The 26,127-nt window shown below is 29.0% G+C and overlaps 1 protein-coding gene across 1 annotated transcript in view; it reads right to left on the bottom strand.

Annotated features, from left to right (window-relative positions):
• LOC113375336 overlaps nucleotides 1-26,127 on the bottom strand; it is a 77,318-nt gene that overhangs the window by 8,570 nt on the left and 42,621 nt on the right. The window contains exons 5-6 of the mRNA XM_026615271.1: nucleotides 8,027-8,128; nucleotides 7,300-7,532 (exon numbers count right to left, since the gene is read on the bottom strand). Coding sequence (XP_026471056.1) covers nucleotides 7,300-7,532; nucleotides 8,027-8,128 — 335 coding nt within the window. The remainder of the gene's footprint in view (nucleotides 1-7,299; nucleotides 7,533-8,026; nucleotides 8,129-26,127) is intronic.

Here is a 26,127-nt window from a genome sequence, read left to right as displayed (position 1 = left end):
AGAATATTCGAGCAAAAATTTATTTTCTATATTAAATTCGAAAACCAATTAAAACCGGGTTTTTAGTGAAATTAATCTTCGAAAACCGGTTTTCTGAAATGTCGGTTTTTGTATAAACCCTAATTAGGATATATTAGAATGATTTTGTTCCTTTTTGAATTCGCCAAAAATAATTTTTTTAACTGTTATTTTTTTCTGATTTTTAAATGTAATATTTGGCGTTTACATTGTGATTTATAATATTTTAATCATATTGTTATATACAAATTAACATGCTGAATCTAATCCAAATCACAAATCGATGTATCCTGTAATTTCCAGAAATATTGATAACTGCCATTTCAGTGTTCTATTTTTTTTTTTAATTCATAACTGCCAAAATTTCTTAAATTCAAATATTTCGAAAATGAAATGTGATTTCTACTATTACCTATTATAACCTAAGTTGGATATTAATGCACACGGTGGACAAATTAAATTCAAAATCGGTCCTGCATTTGTGATTCATTTATGGTCTTAACATAAAATATACGTTTAACAGTATAACAAATTCAGAAAGAATTGTATTGTTATAATATCCGCGGTAAAATATATCACCTTGGATTTTTCCACCCAAAATAATTGCTTTAATAATGTTGCCTAAAATTTTTACAATTTTGTACCATATTTTAGCTGGTATTTTGTAGTTGTAATATCTTAATTACATTTTTTACTAATAACGTATTATACATTATTACTTAAGTCCATACTTAAGGTGATTTAATTTGTCAAATCCTGTTCATATGTGCACTATTCAATCTTCGATCAACTGACTAAATATTCCATATCCAATGTCAAACATATGAATTTTTGACAAAATAAAACTTATAAATAATTCTTGAATGAGTAATTTTTTTGTGTTCTGTAATAATTCAGTAGAGTAAAGCAAACTATGACATGCATAAGTTAAAAAAATAATTTGTTAAGCAAAATTATATAATTTAATCTACTAAACATATACTGTATCTTCTATTTAAATTTTTTGCATATCTCAGCTGCTTTTAGGCAGTAATTATGTAGACATTACATTTTTCTTATTAATAATTATGAACATATTATATTCTAATAATGTGTAGGCTCATTGTTTAACCTAAATTCAAATTTCAAGTAAAATGACATTTATGGCATAAAATCCTATAAAAGAATCCTAAAAATTTCCTTTAACAAACAACAAAAAGATTTATCAAAATTTGAATAATTGTGCAGGAAGAGTTTCCATTCATACATCTGTACAGAAAATTTATTGTATGAATTTAATATTGACATATGTATTAACAAATTCTAATTATCGGGAATAGCGGTTTTTACTTGAAAATATAAATAGCAACGTGTTTCTGGGTGAAAATAGCCCTGGTACGACATTGCTGCATTAATAAATATTCGCTCTATTACAAAAATTGTAATGATAATTTATCGCAGAAAAATAACTGTTTGGGTTATCATCTGTAGAATCGACTAGTATTAAGTCAAATTAGCACAACAGCTTATAGGACTCGTAAGTTCTGATATGGTTCTGATTGCTGTTAAAAATAACAGAAAAAAGTTTAGTGCAATACAAAAAATCCTTAACGTCTGAGAGACCCATTGTAGGAGGTTAAGGTTAATTCAGACCTTCGTGGAATGCAAACTCAGATAGCTACTGTAAACTGCTGTTTATAACGACCGTAGCATAAATGCAATTATATAGTAATTGTACATAATTAAATTCAATAAATAAGCTATATCCAACCGGCGCGCTTTCGGTTCCATATCGCATCGGAGTATTACGGTAAAGTGTCGGTCTTGCTAAAGGGTTCGAGAACGTCGGTGTTTAATTAGCCGATAAAATTACGTTTTGTTAGGATTATTATCATCTAATTAAAATTTCTGCAGACGGTATATTAACTAGAGTTTTGCATTATTGCTTACATTATCGTACTCAATTAGTTCCTATGCGTTCTCTTATTATTCAACTATATAACTTCGTTGACGGTTGGGAATGTAACTTCCTGAAAATTTATATACAGAACTACAAAATTATTGAAAGCAGTGGTGTGTATATATATATATATATATATATATATATATATATATATATATATCTTATACGTTTTCTAACTAAAACGTTGAATCAATTTGAGTTTTATTGCTATTATATAAAGTTGATTTTAAATTACAAGAACTCACTTTATACTCTTCCTAAACGATTATTCGGATTTTGACAAATCTTTCTGAAGTTTGTTAAGGAAATTTTCTAGGATCTATGTGATTATAATGTACTGCGATGTATGTGCAATATTGTAGAAATAAATGAAATAATGCAAAAAAACGACATGTCATTGTTTGCATTGAAAACAAATGAAAACTATCATCTGCCGAAAATTTCAATTTCATAAGAACATGGACAATATTAGAATATGTATAATAAATTTATGATTATGAATAAGAAAAATGAAATGTCTACATTATTATTGCCAAAAAGCAGCAGAGATGTGCCAGAAATTAAAATAATATAAAATACAGTATATGTATGGCAGATTGAATGATACACATATGAACAGGATATGACAAATTAATTTACTTAAAAAATGAAATTAAGTATTAATCATGGCCGGTTCTACCTTTAATGCGATGCAAGCGAAAATTACGAGCGCACGTCTTAGGGGGCGCCAACACAAGATTCGGATATTAAATGTTCAATATATGTAGTTTTGTTTTCAATATATAAGTTATTTGCATCTTTTACTAATCTTTCCACAATATTTTTAAAATTCGTAAAAATTTCACTTTATAACAACAAATGGAAAAGTAATGATCAATACATATAACTCGGCCCTCACGATATCGATTAGGAGAAGTTTAAGATGAAATTTTGGATAAATAATAAAAAATTAAATTAATTTAATCCAACATGAAGTACCAGTGTTATGTTATGATTATGGTTATGTTATATCATTTTATTTAAAGCAGTTCGACATTTAACATCGCTCATATTATAATTGTATATGCATTTTGGCGTAAAGAGTAAACAATAATTATTATTTTTCGGTAAACGGTAAATATTTGTATATTATATTAAAAAATTGTAGACATGGGAACAGGACAACGTCTGTCGGGTTATCTAGTTGCACAGGTATTTATATTTGTAATAAAAGACCCAGTCAAATCAAAGTTAATTTTAGAACTTTGTGCTGCATATGTTAACGATATTATGCATTTGTAGAATTTGATGAGAATTTTTAAATTTGTTTTTTAGTGTGACTGATACTACGAAAAAATATTTTTCTACGTGATATAGAAGCACTATCAACAATTTTTTCAATTTACATAAAAAACCTCATGGCTTTGGTGTTTTATATATTATGAACTTTTTTGTAAATTTTGATAATTTTTTTTAAAGCAATCGCGCTGCATATCTCTTTTAGAGTCAAAATATCGAAGCGCATAAGCGCCGCTTTGCAGTCTGATGTGTAAACATTGGCACGGAACCCATATAAATGTACACAAAATTTGTACTTTTTATTATGATATCTGATAATATGATATGCATATGTCTAATGATCATTTTTTACCGACAAATGGCATTGTTTCTTACTTTCGTTTGTATTCCCAGAAACGCTGGACTAAAATTCACTATTTGTACATTTCGTCAATACAAGTAAAATGTGTTTGTAATTATTCAAATCGGACGCTCCGGTTTCTCAAAAACTGAAATACCATTTTTGGCCAGTATCTTTGAAACGGCTAAACCCACTTTTGCCAATAACTAATTAGCACATCTCCCTACAAACATCCAACCACACATACATCTATTTTTTCGAAGGTACGCCAAAATGTTCAAAAACCTTTAGAACGTGAAGATATATGAAAATGTTTATTTGCGACTTTTTGCGATTACTATAACTTACCGTACGGGAATTTAAAAATAACAATTTATTACGAATAGTTCCACATTCGAAAAGTATTTTTTCAAAGATTATACTTTAGAAAATTAATTACATCTCCAACTAGTATTTTGCGCAGTCAACATTTAAGAGAATCGTACCAGTGTATAAGAAAATTAATTTTCGACAACAATTGTTCTGGATTTATTACAGCGATTGTATGACAAAAAGTATGTTCTTGGAATGAGATTTCGAGCATTGGTCTGAGATCATAGACCGCGATGTCCGAACCGATCCAATTACACTGTCCGGGGTAACGTCCGCAGTTTGAAAGCGATATATTTTACAAGTTTCTTGATTCGGCTCCAATTGAATAAGGATTGTAGAATGGGCTTGCATTTCAAAGCTGCAGAATGTAGTTAAATTCTTTTAATAATGGAAAAAATAAAAATCTTTACTATGAAATAGAATTTGAAAGTACAACATCTGGCGTAGTTTCTAAATGCTGTAAACTTTAGTAAATTTAAAGGAAGTTCCAGCAATTTGCCTTAAGGCACGCCATACACACCACTTGTTAACTTCCCGTAGGGCAAGTTATAGTAATCGCAAAAAAATCGAAAATGAAAATTTTTATATATCTTTACGTTTCAGAGGTTTCTGAACATTTTGGCATACCTTAGAAAAAATGGATGTATGTGTGTGTGTGTGTGTGTGTGTGTGTGTGTGTATGTATGTATGTGTGTGTATGTATGTGCGGATACAAATTTTCGTCGACGATTTCGGGAACACGGATCAACCGATTTGAATAATTCAAAAAACATTCGATCCGTATTGATAAGGAGACGTGATGATTAGTTTTTGGCAAAGGCAGGTCGAGCCGTTCCGAAGATACGGGGCAAAAAGTTCCGAAAACGGTAACTCAGTTTTTAAGAGAACGGAGCGTCCGATTTTAATAATTCAAAAAACATTTTATTTGTATTGACAAGATGAAGAATCGATACAACTTTCATGAAGGTAGGTCCAGCGGTTTCGGAGATATAGAGGAAAAAGTAAAAAAATGAGCCATTTGGCGGTCAAAAATGATCATTAGACATATGCACATCAAATTATCAGACATTTTATAGAGATTTTAACAATAAGTATACATTTTGTTAACATTCCTATCGGTTCCGTACCAATGCTTATGCGTTAGACAGCGACGCGGCGCTTACGCGCTTTATATTTTGTCTCTATGTAGTTAAAGCAGTACGATTGCTTTGAAAAAAAAGTTCAGATCTTCCACAATATGTCAAAATAAAGAAAACTAGCTGTAAGTGGAATTCTGTCTTAAGGCAATTAAAGCATCGTGCCCTAAGGCAAATTGCAGGAACTTCCCGTACCAAAAATTATTATTTTTTTAAAAACGATTAACATTTTTGAAAAAAATTTACTTTGAAAAAATAAGATTTTTGAGAAATTATAAATTGGACTAAAAATTACTTTTTTTTTAAAAAAAATTTTTTTTTTTAAAATATATATTTTTTTTGAGAAAAAATCTTTTTTCTTTATTTTGACATATTGTGGAAGATCTGAACTTTCTTTTCAAAGCAATCGTACTGCTTTAACTGCATAGGGACAAAATATAAAGCGCGTAAGCCCCGCGTCAATGTCTAACGCATAAGCATTGGTACGGAACCCATAGGAATGTTAACAAAATGTATACTTATTGTTAAAATCTCTATAAAATATCTGATAATTTCATGTGCATATGTCTAATGATCATTTTTGACCGCCAAATGGCTCATTTTTTTACTTTTTCCTCCATATCTCCGAAACCGCTAGACCTACCTTCATGAAAATTTTATCGATTCTTCATCTTGTCAATACAAGTGAAATGTTTTTTGAATTATTCAAATCGGACGCTCCGTTCTCTTAAAAACTGAGTTACCGTTTTCGGCACTTTTTGCCCCGTATCTTCGGAACGGCTAGACCTGCCTTCGCCAAAAACTAATCAGCACGTCTCCTTATCAATACAAATCGAATGTTTTTTGAATTATTCAAATCGGTTGATCCGTGTTCCCGAAATCGTCGACGAAAATTTGTATCCGCACATACATACACACATACATACATACATACATACATACATACATACATACATACATACATACATACATACATACATACACACACACACACACACACACACATACATCCATTTTTTCTAAGGTATGCCAAAATGTTCAGAAACCTCTGAAACGTAAAGATATATAAAAATTTTCATTTTTGATTTTTTTGCGATTACTATAACTTGCCCTACGGGAAGTTAAAAAAATTTTTTTCAAAAAAAAAAAAAATTTTTAAAAAAAATTTAAAAAAAAAAATTTTTTAATTTTTTTTTTTTTCAAAAAAAACTAATTTTTTGTCCAATTTATAGTTTCTCAAAAATCTTATTTTTTCAAAGTAATTTTTTTTTCAAAAAAGTTAATCGTTTAAAAAAAAAATAATAATTTTTGGTACGGAAAGTTCCAGCAATTTGCCTTAAGGCACGATGCCCTAATTGCCTTAAGACAGAATTCCACTTACAGCTAGTTAAAGTCATATTTTATTAAACAAGAAAACAAGTGGTGTATGGTATAGTGCCTTAGAGCAATTTGCTCGAACTTCCCGTACCGTAACGACGAAACGTTCGAGGAATAATAAATGTTTCCGAATAGATTATTATAAATATTGTTAGACTGACTAATATTTATAAGTATTATATAAACTGTATTTCAAAATTATTTGTTTAGAGTATATTAGAACTTAGTCAGAATTAAAATTAAAACCTGAATTGTTTTTCACATACAAAAAAAAATGAAAAAAAAATTGGAACAAAATTTTTTTCCCACAAGCAATTATTTTGTTGAAACGAGCAGAAAGTTTTTTGAATCATTCAAATCGGACGCTCACTTCTCTCGAAAACTCAATTTGTAATTTCTGCACTCTTTGCTCCGTATTTCCGTAACGGCTAGACCTGCCTTTGCCAAAAACTAATCTGCATATTTCCCTATCAATAGGAATAGAATGTTTTCGTCTGTTTTACACATCACATACGCATACACACACACACTCTTTCCAAATTTAGTTTCAAATGAGAACTTGAATACATTAAATTAGGAAATCGGATACTTTCGTGAAAGCAAACTTCTCTTTCGGAAAGTTAAAAAAAATCAATAACAATGTCAATATTGTATAAAATAAATCATAAATGAAAAATAATCGTGTTCACTTTTTTTAATGGTAATAGTGATGGACACGAACGTTTCCAAGCACAGATAATAAACAAGTCTAAATGATTCCAAATTATTGTTACTGTCTTATCGCATGATTCAATATGTGTTGTTGATGTTATTCAAGAAAGTGTGACTTCAAATACTTCATGATGGTGAAGCCTTTGAGGCGCACCATCCCGGTCACGCTCTCAAATTCTTCGTCACAGTCGATGTAGGCAGGGTCTTCCGGATCCTGGAGTTTTCTTTCCTTGATTTGAATCCATATTAATTTGACTACGTTGTACCGTGTCTCGGGTTCATTACTACCAATTAATTTGGCTAATTCGGGGGATAGTCTATACCTCTTATGAATCCCAGAATTTCTAGCAACACGTTTCTGCAAAAATAATAATAATATAAATAATAATATGAATTATTATTTATATATATATATATATATATATATATATATATATAGTTATTTGAACAAAACTCAGAACTTATGGGTATTATAGTTGTAATAAATTTTGACTTATAACAACGTTTATAGATAACAACCCCAACAATTACCCGATTGTTTTGTGATGAATTTTTAATATAACTTATTTATTACTTTTCAATGCTTTCAGATACGGGACATTTTTACTGAAAATATTTTGCTATCTATAATTTCAAGTGAAAACCAATATGATAAATGAAATCTATATATATTTTTTAATATATTCTTTATTGATTTTATTTTAAATTACGAAGTCTTAGTAAATGCCTATCATACTAAATTCATATTCTTGTTTTTATGATGTTATTTTAGTTGTATTGATAAAGATGTATCAATACAACTAAAATTTTATTAGTATATATTAGTATATATTAATTTTATTTTTCAATTACTTTTTTTGTTTCATAAATCGATACTTCTGACAGGGTAGTCGAACTGTTAGTTCTTGATTTTGCCTCCATTCTCGTATGCCTCCTTGACAACATGGTGCTGAACTGCGGAAATATAATTAATAGAACTAGTAGCGTATGGGAATGCTATTTCAAATACTGTTGTATCTAATTATCATAACTTAAACTGAAAATTGGAATTAATACGCAATTTTATTATTTTCAATTAATTTTAATAAATATTTCATTAATATAAGTGATGTAAGAGCAAAATTACATTTGAAAATCAATATCGGATAAGGTAACAAATATTTTAGATAATTCGAATAAATTAAACGCCCATAAATAAAAAATCTCCATATCAAGTTAGCATACCATTAAATTTGTAGCATATAAATGACATTCGTAAAAAAACTTTGTAACATATAAATGACATTTGTCATTGACATAAAATAGAAAACTCAAAAAATTAAAAATCAAGATTATTTTACAAAATACATTAGGTGGTAATACAAAAAAAGGTTTTTATAATTAATTTTACTTACATTTATTTTGTTCCTCACTCTTACTTTAAAATTTATAAAAAAATATAATTCAAAATTTTTTAGTAGAATTTTATATAGCGCATTTGTTATCGTCCTCGCAGCATACTACTATAATTTAAAATTGAAACAAGAAAAAAATCGTAATCAATGTATCAAGTATGTCATCAAAACAATTGAATTTAAAAAATCCAGTGAGCCAAATCTTTTTGCGCAAATTGTCAAACCAGTTCAAAAAGTCATAACGACTATTGCTAATTTAGTTATTCAAAAACGTGTGCCGAAATGAGTGTAGGCAAATATAATACACATAACTAGTGTAATCATTTTGAAATTTTTAAATAAATTTGACTTTTTTGAAAAATGTAAATTTTTTTAAAACTTTTTGTAGGGTAAGTTATTGTAATCGTCCTAAAATTTAAAATGAAAATTTTTGCATATCTTAACGTTTCACAAGTTCCTGAACATTTTGGCATACTTAAAAAATTGATTTATGTAAGTGAATAGTATGTGTTTTGTGTAGGTTCAGATTGTCGTCGACGTTTTCGGGAGCATCGACCGATTTGAATTTGTTCCTACTCATGTGGAGATCTACTGATTACTTTTTTGGCAAGACAGGTTCAGCCGTTTCGGCGCAAAGAGTGCAGAAAATAGGAATTCGGCTCTTGCGATGGCGCATCTGATTAGATTGATTCAAAATGCATTCGATTCGTATTGACAGCGGAGACGTGCTGGTTAGTTTTAGGAGATACCTATTTAGGAGTTACGGAGCAAAGAGTGCTAAAAATTACCGTTTTTGAGAAAACGGTGCATCTTATTCGAATGATTCAAAAAACATTTTGAATAAGACAATATGAAAATTAGAAATTTCATTCTCTTTATTTTAACTCCGCATGTATAAATTTTGTTTCTTTTCCTTTCATGTAAACATATATAAACGTTGTCGCCCAATTTTATTTTTGAGTTCTTATTTTTTGTCTATGAAAAACATATAATAAAAGCTGCTGTTTTTATAATAATATATTTGAAACCATTTAATTTTTTTCGAATATTTCATAACAGTACAGAAAGTTCACGATGCCATACATCGGTAGTTATATGGATTACATCAGAGCTGTGTACGGTATCGGTTTTAGTTTGTCGAAACACGTTCTGTAGAACATTTTGTTTGATCAAGTATTACTAAAACTAGTGGTGCATGGCATATTGCCCTAAGGCAAATTGCTAAAACATCCCATACCGTAACTAAACATTTGAGGAATGAAAATAATCAATGAAAATTACTCTATAATCAATTACCATTGTTTTAAATATTTTCAAATCGATTAATTATTATAAACACATACTGTAATTGCCTATTAAATTGGGCGACGAGCATATTCTACAAACTTATGCGTATGTTTAAAAAAAATTATTCAATTTTTTTTTCAATTTGATTTTATTTGATAATTTTGAACTTTTTTTAAAATTCATATTTTTCAATTTTTTGGAAATTTTTGAACATATTCAATTTTTTTAAATTTCTAAATATTCTAAAATTTTTGTAAGAAATCGATTTTTTTTAATTTTAATATTTGTTGAAATTTTTCAAAATTTAGATTTTAAAATGAAACATTAAGAAAATTAGAATTTTTTAAAACTTTAAATTTATTTTGAAAATTTTTAAAATTACGAAGTTTTTTGTAAAATCATTTTTTTCACGCCGTTTACACAAGCAAAATGTTTTTTGAATTAATCTAGTCGGATGATCTATTCTCTCAAAAACTGCATGACAATTTTTTTATCAGTTGTGCTTAATTACGAACCGGATGTTTTTTCTATTAATCAAATCGGTTATTTCATGTAGAAGACATTTGTTTGTGTCATATCAGTGAACTTTAAAATAAAAAATCTTGATACAAAACTCAAAAAAATGACGCAAAATGTGAACACATTATTAAAGTATCTGATTATTTGATGTGCATGTGTCTAATGATCATTTTTGACCGCATTTTGTTACTTTTTTTATTGAAACTGATTAACCTGCCTTTCCAATGCAAATAAAATATTTTTTGAATTATTCAAATCGGTTGGTCCGCGTTCTCCAAATTGTCGACGAAAATTTATATCCAAACACACACACAAACATCGATTTTTTCTAAGGAATACCAAAATGTTCAGAAATCTTTGAAACGTGAAGATATATAAATATTTTCATGTTAAATTTTTTTGCGATTACTCTAACTTACCTTAGGAAAAGTTAATTAGAAAAATAATATTGACGAACACAAATAAAACTAAAATTGTTTTACGCTGGATTTACGGATGTTGGATATACATTTTTACTGAAGTGAAAAGTTAACAATATTTCATTGTGATTTTTTTTCTTGTATCGGATTTTTCTCTCTTTTTCTGTCATATTTTGTCTAAGTTACGTTAGTTAATTCTTTATTTCTAATTAGTTAAGTTAATTAATTTCTTTATTTATTCTATATTTAGCTGTAATGATGACTGCCATTACAGTACCCTGGTAGAACCGTAAATTCTACTTCATATAATAATAAATCATTTATAGAATGTACGTCATACCCTGTTTATGAAAAAATTTGCTCTCTCGAAATAATATGAGAAGTGTTCACCAGCAGTTGAATTCTAAGTCCTTTTATAAATTTCACAATTTTTCCTCGCTGCATGTGACTTTCGTTCTTCGGTATTGTCCATGAAATCGCGTATAAATCTCACCTGTGCAGTTAAGTATGAATAAGTATTCGATCGGGTCCTTTGCAGCATCTGCAAAACCGTCATCGCCCAACGATTTCTTCCGAATCATTGTAATGTTATCAGATTTCATCTCTTCATGCACCATCCGATAGACCGTGCGGAATTGAATTGAAGGAATTTTCCACTCATTTTGTTCAAACATGGCATATAAGCATATGTTGTTATTATTAAAAATATAACACTTTAGGAAATAATGAATACGTTATTAAATAAAAATATAGTAGTTGTGTGTGATTTATATAAGGTTGTCAAATATCTCCCTTCCGCCTTTTTGTATTCTATACCAAGAGCAAAAAAGCGGAAGAGATATTTGACAACCTAATATTTTATGACGAATATGAATCAATCTCAAATTTGGATATGGAGAGTCGTAAAACAGTGATGAAGTCCGGAACCTGCCTGCGCTACGTTTTTACTTGAAAATATAGATTAAAAATATTTCAAGTGTAAATAGAGTTTTCCGCAATATAGTAATATAATCAGAATCACAGTTATGTAAAACTTGAATTGAATTGAGAACTATCATTGAGTTACGTTGGATTAATTGGGTTACATAGAATGCTAAGAAGAGTTTTGGTTACTAATTAAGTAATAAATGTATAATCATTTAACGAAAATATATAAGGAACCAATGACAAAAGATATTTTATTAATGCTTTTATAAATTAATTATCTTGCGATATCAAACATAGTATATATATTGTTGAAATCACTAACTAATACTACATATGCACACTTAAAATCATGTGAAAACATCTCATGTTTATCTGCCACTATTATCTCATTATTTTGCTTTATACTTTTACATTTTATCTATTGTACTTTTTGTAAACATTTGGATTTGATAAATATAAAACTGATTTTCCATGGCATCGAACCGTAAGGAAATTTGTTGGAAATTCCCGAACCGTAATTTAAAATGTGTGAACAGTTTAAAAATTCTTTATAACTTAGCAACAATTATTTTATGGCTGAATTTGATATTTTTTTAAATAGTTTTACTTTTTTGAAAAATTTAATTTTTTTTTTATATTTTGAAGTTTCTCGAATTTTTTTTAGTACGTAACACATAAAAATATAAACAAAATTTGTACTTATTAAAAATCTAATAAAATATTTTTCGAATCATTGAACTCGAACGCTTTGTTCTCTCGAAAAGTAAATTATCATATTTGGCACTTCTTTCTCGTATCTTTAAAACGGCTAGACCTGCCTTTGCAGAAAACTAATCAGCACGTGTCCTTTAAAGGTGAAACGGACTTAACGAAAACATGACAGGAAAAAAATCCTTAAAATTTTCAACACAACATTATTTATTTATTTATTTATTTATTAATTTATTAATAATTCTTATTACTTCAAATGCATGTAAATTCTTATTATTTCACTCTTATTTCCTAATTAATGACCTTCAATTTTTTTAAACATAAAATCGTAAATTTGTTTATTCCAAAGAAGCTTCATTTTTTTACAAACTGATTTTTTATGTTTGAGGATCATACTAAACCGTGAAAACTATTACATTAATTTATTAATATATGTTATTTCAATTAAAGATTAGGATATAAATAATGATATTTATCAATAGTTTTTACTCATCATTTAGGGTGCATTCGACTTGGACGCTTACGCGCTGTGAGCGCTCACGCTTATAAGCACGAATTTTTAGCGTTCGACTTGGCCGATAAGCGCTCAGAATCGATAACTAAATTCCGTTCGTTTTGGAAACTGTGAGCGTCAATAAGCATCAAAATGGCGGCAACTGGCGGTAACGGTAATTGTGTAAATTTTATTACTTTCTGGATCATTCAGCGGGATTATAAACAATATAACAATTAATAAATAAATGAAATTTGGTTTGCTTATGCTTAATTAATATTATTAAAAGTAAAATTTAAAATTATTTAAAATTAATTAAATTTGAAATTAATTAACATTAATATTAATATTAAAAGATAATTGTGATATACAACTTCTCATTTTTGCGGGATTATAAACAATTTAACAATTAATAAATAAATGAAATTTGGTTTGCTTATGCTTAATTAATATTAATATTAAAATTAAAATTTAAAATTATTTAAAATTAATTAAATTTAAAATTAATTAATATTAATATTAATATTAAAAAATAAATGTGATATACAACTTGGCATTTTTGCGGAATTAAAAAGAATTTGACAATTAATAAATAAATGAAATGACAGATAGTAAAAACAACTGACGCTCACGCTCACGCTGCCCTACCTCTGTGGCGTGAGCACGTATGAGCGCATAATATGTGCTACGAGCATCCTACGATGATGCTACGAGCGTGCTTATGTGACACTCACAGCGCCAAGTCGAACGATGAAAGCGCGCTCACGTCGCGCTCACAGCGCGTAAGCGTCCAAGTCGAATGCACCCTTAGTGGATAAAATTTCATAAAAAATATTCCAAAATTATTTTACAGAATAAACAATGCATCTTTTGTTTTGATAAGGAAAGCTAAAATGTAAATTAAAAAACAGGTGAAAATAGTTATGTATCATATGTAATAGTTATGTACCATTTATATAATTTATATTAAAAAATTGAACACTGGTGAAATGACTAGACAACATCTGAATTCATTAATATTACTAAAATTGAAGATTTTCCACTATCTCAAAAAATAAAAATAGATATATCTAGTTGAAAGTGGCATTTAGCCCTAAAGCAAGTTGCATGAATGTGTAAAAATTAACTTAATCAATCGGAATTGAAATTTAGATATTTAGATAAAATTTTGAACTGTTTATTTCGAAAATAAAGTTTTTGCTTTTAATTAATCTAAACAATGCGATTTTTAATTGAATTTTCTTAAACACATTTAAATTATCTTTATTAATTATATTGCACAGACTCGTGTTTGTATATCTTAAAATTGTAGCTTATTAGTCCAAATTTTTTAATTGACAAGGTTTTACTCATCACATCACGAAAGCAACCTTTGCCACAAATTTTGACTATAGTATTTTTTCAAACTTTGATGAATTTTTAATATTAAGTAACTCGTAGCAAGGCCGTAACATTTTAGTATGTTCAAGAAGACCGTGATAAATAATTCCTTTTTTTCGAAATTTTCTTTTCAACAGTTAATTACAAGAACACGTGCCAGATGATCTTTAGCAAAAATTTATCAATATTATTCTCAACTAATATGTTTCAAACAGTTTTCAAGTTTTTAAAATCGATTCAAAATTGCGGGCTAAAACTTGGATTTTTTTTTTATTTTTGTGCTATTTATAATGAAACAGCTTGGCTAATCTTCGCGCAAAACTGACAAACGCTAGTCCATATCGAGTTCCATCGAACGGCTGTCAAGAGTCTGAAATCGGCGCAGCCGTTTTTGAGAAAACGTCTGCGAAAAGTTAAAAATCTGTTCACGTACACACACACACACATACTTTTCTCAAATTTGGTCTCATTCGATTCAAAATGGCTTCATAAACGTGGAGAAAACATAAAGTTAGCAATTCATATTTTTTTGAAGAAAACGTGGGACATCTTTATTCGTGAATATAATTCCTATTTCCAGCAAAAAATATATAATGATGATGCCGTTGGACACCTTTCTCATCTCTAGAGTTTCTTTGTGCAATTAATTTTTTGCCGTTGCTTATATGAACAAAGAGTTTGGAATAGTTGGAACCATCTTGTTCACTATATTGCATAAGTTTAGGATAAGATGTCACCTGAAGGTAACTATTTCAATATAGCAAAATATGCGGCTGGCACATTCTCTCGCGAAGGTGTAATACTGAAATTGTGTATCGCGAGTTCGAAACTCACATAAATTTGCCTGCTGACGGAATGACAATGTAATCATATGCACATATATGTACTTAAAGGATAATATTAGGGATCATAGGCTAAGAAACTATCGTTAACATAATTATTTTAATTGTCTACATTCATAATTTTATTATAACTAAATCATTTTTAATATTTACATTTTTTTTCATTTATTAATAATGAACAGAATATTCATTTCATTATATAAGTTATTTTGATTTACATGAATTACACTGCGCAGAACTAAAATTTTTCCTAAGATATTCTGATGGTTCTCAAGTAATTCGAAGACGCTGATTCCGAGAACAGTAACAGAAATTTGCTAACAGCTTTAGTTTTTTAGATATGCCAATATGCCAGTTTTAAATGAAATTGCAATAAAATGTACAACATATTTTATTTTGTGCATTGAAAAGTGTTTTTATATGATTTTCGAACGTGGATAAGGCCCGGAGCAGCGGAGCAACGAGTGAATTTGAGTGATTTTCTAATTTGTGATGATGATTAGAGAATCTTGTTTTTATAAAGTCTTCAATATGTTGCACATTCAGATCACCATGCAGAGTTAATGTTCACGTACCATGGTGCACATGTCAACATTCCTAGTTGTTTTGATTGGATCCGCTGTACCGACGCTACATTAAAATTGCTAATTTGCCCAAAGCTCTATTCCGTATGACCAGATAGGAATAATTATACGCACCAATATTTGTTTGGAATATTTTCAAAGAGATAATTATAATTACTGTATATTTATTTATTCGTTAATATAATATACAGTCACGATCTTATTGCTCAAATCACTTAAAGTTTTCCATAAGAAGAAATGCCGAATGAATCCATCTGAGGATATATTTCTTACGAGTAGAATAATGCATATAAAATATATACATTTTTAGACTATAAACTGTAAATTTAAAATTTATATTTAAAGTATAAATCCTTGTATATTTTTGATTTTTTTTCTGGAAAATTTGAAATTTGTTTGAACTGTACAAGTGAGCTGTAAAAATTAAAATCTTGCTATGGAATCTAAAAAAATTGTAATAAAATTAGTACTCATCTTTATAGTCTCTATAAAATATCTGATAATTTGATGTGCATATGTATAATGATCATTTTAGACTGCTAAATATATATTTTTTACTGTATCTCTGAAATCGCGCGACCTGCCTACCCAAAATTTTTATCAATTTTATCAATTTTATCAATTTTTCATTTTGTCAATACAAGTAAAATGTTTTTTGAATCTCTCAATTCGGGCTGCCTTACCTCAAAAACTGAATTTCCAATTTTGGCACTTTTGCCTAATATTTTCGAAACGTCCGGACCTGTCTTCGCCAAAAAACTAATGAGCACGTTTTTCTATCAGTAGGATAGAATTTTTTTTAAATCATTCAAATCCATGCGCCCGAAATCGTGGACGAAAAATTGTATCCAAACATCAATATACACACACGCATATACATTCATCTATGGTATGCCTAAATGTTTAGAGACCTTCGAAACGTAAAGAAATGCAAAAAATTATATTTTCGATTTTTTGCGATTACTATAACTTTACCTACGGGAAGTTAATAAGATTCGATATCGCTCCATTACCAGGCAGAATATAAAACAAAAACTGTACATAAAGCACAATAAATTTTTTATGTGAAATTTACAAGAGCACACATCATATATAATCAAACTATTAACGATAAAAACTATTGGAATTACCATAGCATATTTTTCCCGAATTGAATAATTAAATATCCCTAAAACAGCCTTTGTTTTACGCCGTTCATTCATGGCGTGTTACGTATATATCACAAAACTCTACGAGCTCGGTCGTTTAACGCGGTGTACTTTTTAGAACACAGCATTCGTTTGAAAATGTTTTATTTTACGACTAATAAAACAAAGGAAACGCCGCGGCGCGGCCATTGTCTATCAACGGGAAAACGGCTGAAGTATTATTCGCCATCTGCGCGAAAATGCTATGAAAACGCAATAAGTCTAAGAACTGCTCCGAACTGAACATCGCAGCGGAGCGAGACGGAAAAAAGTCAGTTAAAATCTCTTTCTTATATTTCCTAAAGGTTTGGGATGAAAACAAATGGCTCGATTATAGACCTCTTCAAGCGTCATCGATTCGCGTCTTCTCGTTAGCAATCTTTACCCGTTGGAAAGTGGAAAGTGGAAAGTGTTCATTATGCGCCAACTGGAAATTGTCATAAGGCTTCGACTGGAAAATATTTATTTGACTTAAAATATCTTTAGTACGGCTTGATATATACTTTGAGCACTTCATTTTAAACGACTTTAATCTAAAATATATATTTTGAGTCAATTGAACTTACTCACACTGTTGAAGAAATTGAACGCAACATTTATTTGGAGCTACATAGATCTTGCTTGTATCCAGTCTTTAATCGACTTTAATCTAAAATATATATTTTGTGTCGATTGAACTTACTCACACTGTTGAAGAAATTGAATGCAACATTTATTTGGAGCTACATAGATCTTGTCCATTACAAAATTGTATGCAGAATAATTAGTTCACCCTGTCTATTTTTTAGTTGAGGCACTAATCGCTGCATTAGATATGAGATTCTTAAAGCACCGTTGAATATAATAAGGTTTTTCATCAAAAGTTCTTATTAATTTTTCAGAAAATTATTTAAATAGCTGTGAAAATAAATGAAAAAACTAAATGAAATGAATAAAAGAAAAAACAATTATGTTTGAGTTTAATATATACTCATTTTACTAATTTATAATTTTAGATTATAATTATAAAAAATTTAATAATAGAACATAGAGCGTAGCACAAAAGTTCAATTTGACTTCGAGAAATTATATTGTGAAAACCAAACCAATTTTATCTCAATAAATAACACATATCAAACAAACAACTACTTGACTATGTTCAGTAAAACTCCCATCTAATTCATCGATGTAAAAATATTTTTTTTATTTTTTCAGAAATTTCTATATGTGTTTACCCCATATTGGCAATGTGGCCAATTTTACGGCTTTATAGCACCTTGTCCAATACCTTATTTTTTTATTTTAAATGGATATTACAAAATATAGCTAGATTATTCAACCAATGCAAAATATAAATTACATGGGTACATTTTTTATAGATACAACACTGTATAGACTTGATCTGGTATTTTGTCAGAAATATTAATCAGGTGAATTGGAATAACTATTTATTTATTTTCTCTTGTAAAATTAACTTAATTTCAAGAAAAAGTGATTTCTCGACTTTACAAGTCTTTCTCCATCATTGAATACTAAAATTAACAACTGTTGTGTGTGTATGTGCATGTGCATGTGAGCCATAATTTGATCTTTGTCTAAGTTCTTTCAAAAATGGCTTTACCGATTTAAAAAATGTAAATGCTATTTGATTAATTTCGATAAGAGCTCCAGTTGATTAGTTCTTCACGATCGACCGAGTGTTTTCATAATTAGCAAATAAGTGCAAAATTCTTCATCCACGTTCAAAAATCCTGAACCAATTTTGAAAATCTTATTACTATTTACCAAATTCCAAATACAAAAATATATTAAAAATAATTTTCTTGATATTTGTTGTTTGATTTATTTTTTATAAAAAGACAATAGAGCTAGAGTTAATAGCCCTAACGCACATCCTAAAATATCCTATGAAAGCGATTTAATTATCAAAAAAATATTATAAAAATAATTCAGATAATAATAATTGGGATAATAGGCCACATCCAAATTTCAAAATTCCTTCGTCACTATTCTTAAAGTTCTTGAATCAAAATTTTTATTAGTAATGTCAGTTAATCGCACACATCGAGTAGTTTTAGCAACTTGACTTTCGACGAAAGGTACTTTTACACCTAGGTAACTTGCCGTAAAGTAAGTTATAGTAATCGTTCAAAAAATCGAAAATAAAGTTGTCTTCCATGTCTTTAGGTTTCAAAGGCTTCTGAGCATTTTGTCATACCTTACGATTAGAAAAAAATGATGTATGTGCCCGCGTGTGTGTGTATATGTATGTATGTACTATGTATGTATGTATGTGTGGGTACAATTTTTTGTAGACGTTTCCTTAAGCACCGCTCAACCGATTGGAATGATTCAAAAAGCATTTGATTCTTGCTTATATTATATTAGTGCTTATAAATGATATATTAGTGCTTATAAATGATATTTTTTTAATTTCCTATTTTTATAAATATCAAAAATGATTTGGATTTTAGTTTTATTCATAACTGAAATCTTTGAAAAAAATACTTTTATATACTTGAAATAAATATTTTTAACTTTGCAATTCCGTTTGTTTAATTTTTAGGAATATGATATGAGTTCATTCGTTTTTATTCTTGATTTTTTGTTTATTTTTATTATTATATATTTATGTAGACATATATAAGCTTTGCCATTCAATTTATATAAACTCTTATATTTTGTCTAATAAATTCTAGTAATGAAAGTTACAATATTAATAACAATCTCTTTGAAAGTATTTAATATTCCTCAAATATTTCATTACGATACGAGACGTTCCAGCGATTTCCCTTAACGCACGTTGCCATGCACTACTAGTTTTAAATATATTTTATTAAACAATCAAAGAATTTTAATTAATAAAACAATGCATTATCTGTAGGATCTGATAATAAACATAGCAATTTTTAATTATTATAGAACTGCGAAACTTATATTCATTTCACAAAACGTGTTATTTTATATCATAATTTGCGCTTCTGTTGCGCTAGAAATGATTTTATCAAATTTGCAACTATTTTACTATTCTACAATGCAAACTAGATCAGTTGAAAAGCAAAAATATATTTAAATGCAATAATATGTTCAAAGCGGTGCATTAATGAGAACATAATCAAGAATAATTCGCCTATATTAATATTACCAAGTTTCCAACTCGAAATTCGTAAACTATTGTTTTGCGTTATGTTTCATTCTGTCGATTGTATCATACTGGTGGAGTCTATGCTCCGTAAGTTTATTACATCATGGCAAGCTCTCTCGTATTGTATTATTCAGATGGAAATTTCTATGCATTTCCATCGTCGTGTATCACTTCAATTAGTTCATAATTCTGATGATGTTCGGGCACATTGAATGCAATTAGCTGCTGCATGGCCCCTACCCTTGCTAGACTTGCGTGAGTACGCCTTCGGAAATTACGCAGATTTTGTGGTAAACGCCTTTTTTCAAGAATTACTATGAATTTGCATGGAAAAATTATGTAGAAATTATGTACTCATGTGCACGAAACGCTTGTAACACGTAATACACTTTTATAAAGCAAAATATTAACTTGCATCAGCTGAGTACCGGTAAATATGAAAATTATAGATTATTAAAAAATAGCAACGTAATCAATAAATATTTAAATATAATATAATGCAATATAAATATGCCAATATTATATTCAATGTAATTTAATATTATTATTAAATGTAATTTTCATCATTGAATTATTATATAGGAGAATTACGGACCATATGGTATATATGATATCAGTCGCTTTATTTAAAATTGGCTAGTTTTAGCAATTTCCTGCGACTGTATAACATAAAGAAAGCCATAAACACAATGTTGTCAGATGTCGAGCGTCATTGTCACCGTCTTTTTAGCAGTTATTAGTTCAAATGTGTTTCACGCCTTTAAAAGATTATTTTGAAGGTGGTTTTCTCAAGTTTGTTTTTGGAGCTATTAATTCCTATCCATAATTATTAACTTCCCGAACGAGAAGTTTGTTTTCATAAAAAAATTCGATTCACTAATTTTATGTTTTCTCGACGTTTCAAGCCATTCTGAATCGAATGAGACCAAATTTGGAAAAAGTTTGTGCGTGTGCGTGTGTGTGAACAGATTTTTTGCCGTAAATCGACATTTTCTCAAAAATGACTGGACCAATTTCAAAAATTTAAAAGCCATTCGATGTATCTCGATGAGGACTAGCGTTTATCAAATTTGCGCGAGGATCAGCCAAGCCGTTTCTTTGTAAATAGCAGAAAAGTAAATAATTTTTTGTCCACGTTTTAGTCCGCAGTTCTGAATCGATTTTGGAAATTCAAAAACCGTTCGAAAGATATTGATTGGGAATCGTGCTGATGAGTTGTTGGTAAAGATCGGCCAGGCCGTTTTTTTGTAATAAAGTGTTGAAATTTTTTTTTCGACGATTTTTATTATTATTTTTTGACGGTAGATACCATTTTCTTCTAGATCAAACTAAAATATTACGGCCTTACGACAACTCGTTTTGCTTTGTCATTTTATCCGTACTATACTGACAAAGTGGTTTGTCCATATGTGTTAAAAGGTTGCAGTTTTAGTTGCATAAGTTTTTCTTAATTACTTTCTTCAACGTTATTATATTTTCTACTGAATGAAAATACTATCTTACAGAATAAACCAAAGATGAATAAAAACGATTGATACTGGTTAGAATATCATTAAATAAATAAATATCATTAAAAAATTAAACACCATGTTATTGCTGGACTTCATAATTAAGTCTGCATAACGAAATTTATGTTTATTCAGAAAACAAAAATGTTGTTAAAACAAACTTGGATTTTTCAGTTATTAGCATAAATGGCATAGTGTATTTAATATGCACGTAAATGTTTACAACAATGTTAAATGTTTTATTTGTAAATAATAAGAAAAATATATATTGTATAACACTTCATTTTATTTGTTTCCTTCTATAAATTTATGCATGTGATAAAAAATTAAAAACTCGTATATCTTCCACATTCATCAAACAATCAATATATATTTTATGAATGGTACACAACACTGTAAGCGTACTTTGAATAAATGTACCCCTGTAATATACTTTTATGAGTTAATAATTTTTTCCATGAATCTGCCGTATATTTTCAGTTATATTTCACAACAGGGCAGACATAAAATACATGTTATAGGTATAATATCCGTTTCATTTTCGGTTTTCTGTGTTTACGTCGCGAATTTATTTCTATTCATCTAAAATTCAATAGCGAAATCTCTGCATGCATATGAAACATACTTGCGTTAGTTTATGGGCCGCTTCGTGAGGAAACGAAGCGAAAACGCGAGAGTGGCCTCTGATACATTGTAAGGTGCAGGACGTCTTTAAAACTATTGAAAGTAAAGAATTTTCTTTTTCAATTTTTATATATTTTGAAGTAAAACTTCTTTAGGCGCGACTAGGGTGTAAATCCGTACAAATGCAACGGAAGTGTGTTACGGCAGATAAGATAAGAGTCGAGTGCCAAAGATTCTTCATTCGCTCTCGATGATATCATTTCTATACGGGTCGATTGTGATTAGTCGTTGTGTATGTGAATGTACAGATATCAACAAGGAAATCGACATAGATAATTACACATTTTATAGTTACACCGTAGTACAAATCTTAATTTAATGAAACATGCCTGAATCTGAAGAATATTTTACCCTGTTCCTTAATATTTTACCCTGTTCTTTAGAACTGTCTTTGGCAAAAACTAACCAGCACAACTCGCCGTTAACACAAATCGAATGTATTATAAGTCAAACTAATCAGATGCTACGTTCTCGCAAAAACCAAATCACCATTTTGCTCTGTATCTCCGAAACGACTGGACCTGCCTTTGTCAAAAGCTAATCAGCACGTCTCCCTATCAATATGAATCAAATGTTTCAAAATTGGATCACCCAAATTGGTTAATCCGTGCGCCCAAAATCGTGGAAGAAAAATTGTATTCATACACACGCACACACACATACACATACATAAATACATGCATCCATTTTGTCTGAGGCACGCCAAAATATTTAGAAACATTTGAAACGAGAAGATATCCAAAAATTTTATTTGATGTAGACGTGCTTTTCCTTAGAATACAATAACTCAGTAATATTCTGTATTTATATATATATATATATACATATATATATATATATATATATATATATATGATATTAATAATAAAAAAAACATTTTTTTCAGGTATTCATTCAGTAATTAAAAGAAGAAACCAACTATTTGGTAAGTACGTAGTTTTCTATTTATAAGTCTTTATTGTTGTCGTCAATTTTTGGCTTATTATTTTGAAAAAATATTTTAGAAATTGATAAGACTTTGGTTTCTTAGTTAATTAATAAAAATATAATAATTAAGTTAATTAACTTAAATTTTATTATTAGTTTCTTGTTTTCATTACTCTGTTCTTAAAATTATTTTTATGGAGTCGCACTGATCAAATAGAACCTAAATTTTTGTAAAATGGAATATAAATTCGGAAAAAATGATTCAAATATGCATATTATATATATATATATATATATATATATATATATAACATTTTAATAGTGTATTACTACCAACAATTATAATGTATTTTGGTATCGACATAATAGAATGTTTTCACGATAACTCAAAATCCTCGTATCCTGAAATATCGTACACACTAAATACCGACTCGCATCCACGTATTCTAATTAAATACCGAGATTTACTCATCTTTATTAATATAATTTAAAATCCAATGTCAGTCTTATATTAATATATTCTAGAGTTATTTCAATATAAACAACCGCAAGTCGAGCTAAAATAACCCTTCTCGCGCGGAAAAGGACTTGAGTATAAATATTCGCTGTTGTATAAATAAATTACGCATCTCCGTGCACATATAAGGCATTAAATTTAGTAGAAAATTAGCTACAACTAGGGTGATACTGGTTTAATTAGGATACATTTGCGAAATAATGCACTGCTACATAATAGTATTTTATACAACAATACTTCTATAATAGTTCCCTATAATATTTTTCCTATTTTTTACTGTCGTTAATATAAATAAATTAGTACTTTATAAAAATGAAATCTTATTATATCACCTCAAATTTTTATATTGTTAAAAATACAACTTGATCCATATAAAACAGTTTGAGTTTCATATATACGAATTTGAGTTTTTTAACTTTTGGAAAAAGTTTGTTTTCACGAAAAAATCCAACTTGCTAATTTTGTGTTTTCTCGACGTTTCAAGCCATTCTGAAGCAAATGAAATTGAATTTGAAAAATGTATGAATGTGTGTGTGAGCCGATTTTTAACCCTTTTTGTTTTTCTCGAAATGTATTTATCATAGAGACATGCGGTTTTTTTTAAACAAAAATTACAAAATCATAGAATATTACGAAATTTTCTTTTTCTTTTTTTTTTCGCCGTCATTTTTTAACCAGGGGGCGACAAAGTCGGCCTTGCAAAATCGATCTCTTTTGCGGTGCCACAGATAAATCCGTTGCGCATCGCCTGATACAAAAAAAAGAAACTACGTTGAAAAAGAAGTTTAAATCCAGTCCCCCTACCAAAATGAAAAAAAAATCAAGAAGGAAAAAAATGGCAGCTATTTAAAAAAAAAGGTGTCAAAAAATGCCTTTTTTGGGGCGAGAAACTTCGCAAAATTTTTTTGCGTAATGATATTATCAAGTTGTTTAAGGTAGGGGGACTAGGTATTGCAGTGGTGAACAAATTGAAAAAAAAATGCAAGTCGATCCGACTTGTAGTTTTTTTTTTTAATTTGTGGCGCCGCATTGAAAAAAGTCAATTTGAGAAAAACGTATTTAAAGTTTTTAATATAATGTACTAAATACACCATTTAATTTAATGTACTAAATACACCATGGTGTTCAAAGATGCTGACACATTAAAAAGGTCATGTGCATGAGGTATTATATTGAAAAAGAGAGCAGCTGGTATACAATTGCTCGCGGAGCGATGAAAAAAACGGTTTCAGAGGATCATACCCATAGAGATATATATCTATAACTTCGTCAAAAAATAGATATTGAGATGATTTTTTTTTAAAATAATTCTAAGGTTTTTAGCTTTCATAATATCAAAAAATCTCAAAATCAAAAAAAATAATAAATAAAAACCGAACAACCCCCTTAAATTCAGTAAAACGTAAAATTTTACGTTTTGATGCAATCTCGATAGCTTTCACAATTCGGGTAGTTGCGTTATGACTTATTGTGTCTTGTACTGGCAAGACGAAGTTACAAGCCGCTAACCTAAATCACAACTTACTCTGAATCGCACAATCTGAATACTGGCTCCCCGGAGACCCAGAAATCAAGATGTTAGGCGACATCGCAGCAGAAAGGTCATGCTGAAAGTTTTAAGTAGCATCCATAAGTCACTTGGGCATTGTAAAAGGATAGAGAGTACATTTATATCGCTTCATTCTTCACACCCGCTTTCATTCCGTTGTTTTAATTCGACATTATGTATTCCGATACCGATTTGTTTCTGAAACGGCTTTTGTTCGATTATTTATGTCAATCGGGTTTATAACGTTTCGCACCCGAAGGTCTGAACAGCTCGTTGTAGCTTTTAAATCTTGACATTTTCATTTTGTGTCCAGCCTTGCAACTACGAGGTACCGAGTTCAATCTCGCGTTGCAGATAACATATAAATTAACTTCAAATGTGATTTGATCACTAAATAAATCAGGTAATAGAATACTTAAATAGGTTTTAGTCCTATCTTATATTTAAAAAAACATATAGCTACTTAACGTAAAGTAATATGTTTCAAAATTTATTGAATAAAAATAAGTTTTAAAAATACTTACTATAATGTAAAACAAATAATGCTTTCGTAGTTGATATCTGCTTTGTTAAGTTTATTTGACTCAAAAGTCCTGCCATAAATGAACTGTAGATGAAAAGAAAAAATTTGAAAAGTTTTGTTCCAAATTTCTTTGTAATTAAATACTTCAATAATAATATTATAGGTATACATAAAACTGGTGTAAGTTAAATTTTGCCTAATAAGGTATTGCCTTATCGATCTAATAATTAAATATCTGAAAAATATCATGGAACGTGCATGACGCTAAGTGGTAACGTAATATATCCAGAAATGTACATATCATGTATGATACACCATTTTTAATATATTCAACAATTTTATTTAGGTTTCAGTGAAACCTAATATATTGTCCAATAA

Source organism: Ctenocephalides felis, unplaced genomic scaffold (genome assembly GCF_003426905.1).
Source record: "Ctenocephalides felis isolate EL2017-DRISC unplaced genomic scaffold, ASM342690v1 CF-g0.4_SCAFFOLD_01886, whole genome shotgun sequence".
In the NCBI taxonomy this organism is placed as follows: Eukaryota; Metazoa; Arthropoda; class Insecta; order Siphonaptera; family Pulicidae; genus Ctenocephalides; species Ctenocephalides felis.
This window is presented reverse-complemented; position numbering and strand designations above follow the sequence as displayed.